The sequence below is a fragment of the Theobroma umbraticum genome, unplaced genomic scaffold, assembly GCF_002168275.2.
Source record: "Theobroma umbraticum cultivar Fairchild unplaced genomic scaffold, ASM216827v3 scaffold_239.1, whole genome shotgun sequence".
In the NCBI taxonomy this organism is placed as follows: Eukaryota; Viridiplantae; Streptophyta; class Magnoliopsida; order Malvales; family Malvaceae; genus Theobroma; species Theobroma umbraticum.
In genome coordinates this window covers 2,678,046-2,685,510 of record NW_018397273.1, presented here as the reverse complement: position 1 = coordinate 2,685,510, position 7,465 = coordinate 2,678,046, and the positions used below count along the sequence as shown (strand labels likewise).

The following is a 7,465-nucleotide window of genomic DNA, read 5'->3' as shown; positions in this document are numbered from 1 at the left end:
TTACAAGATGATGAAAGGAGATCCAATACCTTTTAAAAATATAAAACTTGTTATTAATCCAATTAATGTTATATAAGCATATTTAACTGTATTAAGATTTAAATTAATATTAGTAATAAATTTTTTTTAAAAAAACTTAATTTACATAAATTATTCTTTAGGGATTAAATTTACTTTTTTATAAACTAGCTAGAGGGGCTAGAAGTGAGTTCATATCAGTTATGCCTTGATTGTTTTTTTGAAGAAAGAAAAAAAAAGACCTCCTTTCAGTCTAGTTTCTTCTGCAGCCCTTTCAACAGTCGCTACCAAAAACCCTGAGCCGCGAAGACTAAAGATTCAAGAACCCGAAAGAAGAAAAAAAGGTATATATGGAGGAGAAGCTGAAGTGCTTGGTGTTGGTGGGAGCTGGAGCTCTTGCTGGTGCCGTTTCAACCTTCTTTGTTCTTAAGCTTCTTCCAAGGCAAGTGTCTTATCATCATCTCATTGTCTCTCTCGTTGCTGCATGAAACTCACACACTCCCATTCTCTTTTATCGTGCCCTTCCTCGCTTGTTCTTTATCCTTTCGATCGAAAATTTAACAATAATACAAAATCTTCTGTTTTCTCCATTAAAAATGTTCATTACTCTTTGTTAGTCGCCGGCCAGGTTCACTTAAAAGCTCAGCGTTTCTTTTCTCCTTTTTGGGTCTAAGTTTCGAAGTTTTATGTTTCAAGCTGCTGTATTGAAGTAATTATTTTTTCTTTTAGTTGCGGAGAAAAATCAATTTATGAATTTTAATCCACTCTTTCAATTAATCTGATTTCCTTAAAGATAGAAAATGGGTTATTTCCTGTAGGCGATTTGTCGAATTTTAATGACTATCTTCAGAAGAGGAGATTGTGATGGTTGTTGACTGTATTTGTTATGTATTTTGCAGAAGTGTTGCAAATCAGTTGGATAAAAAGGCTGCCAAATTGAGTGGTATTGTCCTATATGTTACTTAATGATTATCTTGTGAATCACCATCCATGCGGAGCTTTTTGTCTGAAAGAAAAAGCTTTGCCCTTTTATTGTCTCATTTGATGGATCTCTGATCTCTACATGCCTTTAACTATTATCAATACACCTTATAATGTGACAAACATGATTCCGCAGCAATAAATTACTATTTGGATTAGCTGAAAATGATAGCTGCTAGAGAAACCAATATCTGCATGATTGTTCTCGTATGCAGTGAGTGATAAGCCTCCTAGTAATTCTCACACAATGACTATGAGCCACTATGTGTTTGACCTATAAAGAATCCATGATTGTTTAGTAAACAGCTCCTGACAGGATTATGGTGTATCCTCTTTAGTAGAGAGGTTATGTAAAAATACATTAGCACCTTTTAAAAAACAACCGTCTATTGATTCAGTTAACATGAACAGAAGATATCAGTGGTAGACATACAAATTCGTGTCACATGATTACTTAAGAATGAAAAGCATGGTGGTGTGGTTTATTTCCTTATAAAAGTTCGTGAGATCCAATACCATAAAAAGCTATTTTAGGCTAAAGGTGCCAAAGGGAAAACTTAAGCTGTAATGTAACAGTTGTTTTTTTTTTTTTAACCTTGACCTCTCTTAACATGTTGCTTGACTTCGAAAATCCTCTGCTTTATTTGGTTGCTTAAACTGATTTTTACAAACTACTTTATAAGTATTGATAAAGACCAATACCCAATATAAAATTTTTATTATTATTTTTTAAAATTTGTTGGATTGTTCGCAGAAGGAGGGGTAAATCTCTCTTATTCCTTTATCCAACTCTCTCTATTGCCTATAGATGAGGGTGTAAAGAAGGAGAAAGGAGAAGAAATAAAGTGTAGAGAAAGAAAATGCGGTACAATTCCAATTTTCGGAAGCTAAAGTGTGAAATTAACAATTCTGAGTATATGTAAATTACAGCCTTTGTCTTCTAATCCTAGCAAAACAGGAAATTCGATAAAAAACATTCTACATAAATAAGATCTCTAATTCTTCTTGAAGATAGGTATGCTTAAGTCCTTAGGCTGTTGTTTTTGATCACATGTATTCATACTCTCAAACAACACCTGAAATCCTTTTAAGGTGGAGGTACCACCAAGCTAAATGGTTGTTGATGTTTCCTGTTGGTTATAAGTTATACTTCTAAATAAACTTGCATGAGGTGCTGATTTTTGTTTGAATGTGTAGTATGCTAGTCACAAGGGATGAGTAAGAGCAATTATTTTAAACCTTGGTGTTCAATGCTCCACTTGACATACAACACATACAAAAAGGCTAAACATGCTGGAATTTAATAAGAGGCAATTGGCTTTGTTAATTGTGTTATTCTAAATATTTAATATCAGGTGCTGCTCAAATTTGAACTGTTTCCCGTTAAGCTTTCTAGTTATGATATTAGAAAATTGTTGAAAATGTTATTTTTCCATGTCTTTGGTTGCTGTTACTAAGTCGAATTGGAATTGCATTAGAGAAAGCTATCAAATGCTGGATTGATTCTGGAAACGGGAATTGTGGGATGTCTGGCTTGAACCTTCTAGCAGATGAAATAGTTTCCGAACAACTGACTAGGTAAATTTTATTTGTCCAGTTGACTTTGGTCACACTATGTATCCAAAGCTTACCTTTGTTATGTGATTGAAATGATATTTGAGAATTGTGGTTTTCTTTCTTTATCATTTCTCAAATTCCTTAGTCATTCTTTTCCTTCAATCTCGTATTCTGACATGTTATTGGTCTTTTCTATCTGAACATTATGTCCTCTGCACTTTCTTGTTGTGAACATATCTAAAACGTTTATTGCAATGAAATTTGTTGTGCTATACATTAAGCTTGTTATAACAAAAATTTTGATGTGCATGAACATCTTGGCAAAATTTCAACAATCAAGGGGACTTCGGGTTATTGTTCAAATAATATGAGGTCTCAAACATCCCATTGGACAACAACCAGGAATTTGGTAAATATGTAAAACGTCTACATATGGTGGTGTAAGGAACCATTATGCTCGTTGAACAACTCATGAAAGAGTTCAATTTAAGCTTGTTTATGTTTGGTTACTAATTAAATAAATGAGTTTGAACAAAATTTTTAAACTCATTTAATAAATGAACCAAGCTTGAACATAGGTGAGCTAAGCATGTCTGTTCTTGAGTTGCTCGTTTATATTTTTTTATCTGTTTGTTTTACATTTTCGTTTTATATACTATTACTTTTTAACTTCATTCTAGCCATCTTCTAGAATTTTTGTTAAACCCACAATCTTTTTAAAATTACAGCTAGACCTCAAATGTTGTGAGCCGTTTTGATATGGTAAAATAATAGATTGGAGAAGCTAGAGAGTCAACCAATGTGGTAGTCTGATATGTATTTACATTAAAACGTTAGGTACAAAAACACCTATGTACCTTTATCCTAAATACTTGACAGATTTGCTCTTAATGACTAATGTATATGCTGTGAATTGAGGTATTTAAACTCCATTTAAAAGCCTAAGTGGGTGTTTGGCGTAGCTTATGGAAGAGCTTTCTTACTACAGAAGCAAAAGCAATTTGTTTGGCTCGCAAAATTTAAAAATTTTGACTTGTGCGAGAAAGGCCTTTGATCTTTTAGACTAAGCTACAAATCAAAGCTTCTTCAAAAAGTGCTAATTTGTGGTAACAAATATTTAATAAAACTTCTCTATATTCTTACTTACCATTAAGTAATTCATAAAATTATAGGAAGAATTATATTTTTTAATATTCATCTTTTTTATTTAGTCAATTTTTTCTATTGGTTTAATTTTTATTATTATTTTTAATTAATACAAAATTATTTTATTTTATTTATGCCCTTGATTCTAAAATTTTTGTTTAGTAAAGTTGAGCCTTTTAGTTTTTATTTATTAAAAATAAATTTAAATATTATCAAATAGTTTCTTCAATCCCACATCACTTTTGCATCAAGTTTTCAAAATGTTATCTGAGCTTATCTTTCCTGCAATTTTAGAACAGCTCCTCTTGGACAGTACTTCATACGGAAGCTCTAGCTGGGATAAATAGACTCTAAATGTCTTGGCTCTGCCCTTCTTCAATTCTCTTGCTCGATGGTTCCTCCAAACTCTTTCACCCACACTCTCCTCTCTTATCATTCTTCCTTTCCAGTAACTCGAACCTCTATTTTCACACACACACACACACACACGCAGACCTCTCTTTTATTTTCCCCGTGCATGACTCATTTGTCTTTCATGTTATTTTCTCACTCATGTCTTCTATTTCTGCCTCACCCCTTGGCCTCAAGTTTGTTCTCATTTGCTCTACATGACTCAAAAGCCCTCCATTCACATCTTTGAAGCTTTCCCATTCACTCTCCAAGTCATTTTTGTAGCTCATATCCAGGAAACACTTTTTTTTCCTCTTGATCTCCAATTTTTTATGGGTAATTGGGTATAAAATTAAATAATTCATTGTGATATCTTTGAGTGTGTTATGTTGTTTGGAATAAATTTTTAAATTTTTTCATTAGTAAAGAATTTTCTACTTGCTGATTTTGGTCAATCCAAATGAGCTCAACCTTATACAGTCTTGTATTGAATTGAGCTTGACCAATTCATGGAAAGCTCAACTTGAACTCAAGCACATTTCCCAGCAAAACAAGCCTAGTCCTGGTAGAGTCTAGCTCAGCCATTTTTGAGAAATTGATCTTGAAAATGGTTGAGTATGCTGAGATTATGAAATAAGTAGGGGCTCCTTTAGCATTTGAAACTTTAAAGGGATATTATAGTGGTGCAATTTACTGATGTAGTCAACCCGCAAATTTTGAGCAGGCTTAGTGTTTTTTTCAGTAACTTTTATAAAAAATTTCATTTTTTGAAAAAATAGTTTTGGTAAATGGTGCTACTATTTGGCCTTTATTACTCACAAATCTTGTATTTGTTTTAGTTAATGCACTGCATCACCATTTGGTCTTTTGGAGATATCATGTTAAAGCTTTACATTGTGATGGATATAATCATTGTAATGGTGAAGTTCTGAGAATGTTTGTACCTTTTAAATTTCATAGACTATTTTCTGAACTAGGATGTTATGGATCGGTCAATATTGATATGTAGGATGTGCCTAGTGTGGTATTTAGGAGTACTTGATTATCCTTCTTCAACATATTGAGAGAATAAGTGAAAACATGTCTTTGTCTTTGTTGTGTGTTACTAGGAACATTCAGTTCTTTGGCCTTGACTCTCAACAAAAGGTTACAACATCCTATGTTGTAGTCATTGGTCTTGGAGGTGTTGGAAGTCATGCTGCATCTATGCTTCTGAGATCAGGAGTTGGCAAGCTCCTATTGGTGGACTTTGACCAGGTATTGGATATGTGTTGTTAATCCACTGTTAATTTACTTGGGCTTTGTTAGTATCTAGCATGTAAAATGTTGCATATTCATTTGAACTTTGTATTAACAGTTTTGCTTCTCTGGTGCAAGTTGTCCTTCAGCTACAATTTCTGTTAGATCAAATTTTTATGCCAATATGCTATTTTCTCTATGACCTTCTTGTCAATATGCTATTTTCTCTATGACCGTCTTCTCCATCTATTGAATTTATTGTCTCATATCTCTTTTGTTTTTGAGCAAACAGCATGAAAGTTTGCTGGGTGTCTGGATGTTAAGGATTGTAGTGCTCTTAAATTCTTAAATTTCTCCGAAACTTAACCATATTTAGAAGATATTGTGACTTTGTTTCCTATTGCGTCAATTTTCAGTAAATGCCAACTCAAGCAGGATAATATGATCCTAGAAATGGAGTTTGGCCTATTTTTGGGGTATGTGAAGCCATATTATTTGTTTTAGCATTCACTAAAAAGTTTATGGCCATTTCACATTATTAAGATCTGTCTTAACTGGTAAGTGATGGGATTGGAAATCATTGTGATGATGCCGAATGCTGATAAGCTAATTAAGGGATTAGCTTACTTAGATTTTTTGTCACTGTATTGTATTTATGGGGTGTAATTGTAATATCTTATAGATCTAAGGTTATATCTGGTATTTTAAATTGCAAATTGAAAATGAAAAAAGAAGCTTTAGAAAATAATCATCACCATACACTAGCACTAGCCACCCCAACACTACTATATCACCTACAAAAAACTATGAAAAATGCAAAGGAAGAAGCTTGGAGCATGAGGTGAAGTTGAAAGAGAGATTTTTTATTGGCTGAAAAAGGGAAATAGAACAATGAAAGAGAGAAAGAATAAGTGTTGTAATTAATTACATTTGTGCTTGGAAACTGGAAGTGCAAATGAGAAAGAACTAAGAAGCTCTATATCTGTTCAGACTTACTTGAGGGAGAGAAACTTTGGAAAAGAAAAAAGGTGAAGGTTTCAGCTAGAGACAAGGAAGGAAAAAGGAAAGGTGCTGCCATTAAATTTGCTTTCAGATGAGATTTGAAAAGTCAAATTCAAGAAAAAGATGTGCATTGACAGCTCATTTTGGTGTCACTATCACCAACTTTAGAAAGGACAAAACCAAGTATTCAACTAGTGTTGTAGTACCTGGCCCAAAATGCTCAATTCTTGTAAGAGTGGTTATCTTTGACTAGTTACAACCCTCCTTTAGAAACAAAACCTATTATACGTTATTCTTTTAGTCTGGTCAACAGGCAAAATTGGGAAAAGAAAACCCTAGAAGAGAGAGGAAGGCTGAAATTTTGGGACAAAGGTTTTTCAAACTCAAGATTAAGGAAAGACTAGTCTGAAAAAATCTTTTAGGTTATGGTATTTTGAGTTTTGTACTAGAAACCCCATGTGTTAGTTTATTATTATTAGATTTTTTCAATAATACAAGCACCACTCCGATAACCTTTTGGAGACATGATGGATACCAATCAAAATGGCTTGTGGAGATCTTTCTAATGGTTCATGTGGCACCTCATTTAGATTTCTAGTTTGAGAGATATTAATTTTTGAATGTTTGAAAAACGGGGTTTTGATAGTTTCGAAACCTCAGTATTCAGTCACCAGAAATCCACTTTCCTGTGATGCTTTGGTTGAGTCTTGGATGGGTTTTGTAGTATTAAATGCAGCTTTCTATTGGTTTTGATGGCTTGGTTATGGGTTTTATGTGTTAAGAGAATCGAGGCCTTAAAGACAGCCAAATGGCCATAAAACTCAGAAATTCTGGGCATATTGGTGTACATTTTGGAACTTTTGGCTGCTGGAAAAATGGAATTCTGGTCTTCCTTGTGACTGAATCCTATTTGGCTTTTGTGGACTTCAAATAGTGTTGGTTTCAACTCAAAATGTGACCTAGGTCATATATCACAAGAGGTCAAATTGGGTTAAATGACCATGAGATTTTGAAATTTTGAATTTAGTAAAACACGTTAATTATTTTAAAATTTATTTATGATTAATCTTTGATCCATTTTTCTATAAACTTCAGAAATTTTGATTATATAAATTTTATTGATTTTTGCTTG

At 33.1% G+C, this 7,465-nt stretch overlaps 1 protein-coding gene across 11 annotated transcripts in view; it reads left to right on the top strand.

Moving 5' to 3' along the window:
- The first annotated feature begins 204 nt into the window (after nucleotides 1-204).
- LOC110427029 (NAD(P)-binding Rossmann-fold superfamily protein) overlaps nucleotides 205-7,465 on the top strand; it is a 45,119-nt gene continuing 37,858 nt past the window's right edge. For 5 of the 11 annotated variants that reach the window (XR_002446222.2, XR_002446226.2, XR_002446227.2 and 2 more), the window contains exons 1-4: nucleotides 207-460; nucleotides 918-961; nucleotides 2,478-2,577; nucleotides 5,202-5,349. Coding sequence is in view for 4 of the 11 variants with exons in the window: in XM_021442383.2 (XP_021298058.1) it covers nucleotides 369-460; nucleotides 918-961; nucleotides 2,478-2,577; nucleotides 5,202-5,349 (384 nt within the window). In the remaining 7 variants the exon portion in view is untranslated. Of the gene's footprint in view, nucleotides 461-917; nucleotides 962-2,457; nucleotides 2,578-5,201; nucleotides 5,350-7,465 lie in introns of all 11 variants that reach the window. The other 6 variants (XR_002446225.2, XR_002446228.2, XR_002446224.2 and 3 more) reach the window with 3 other exon arrangements.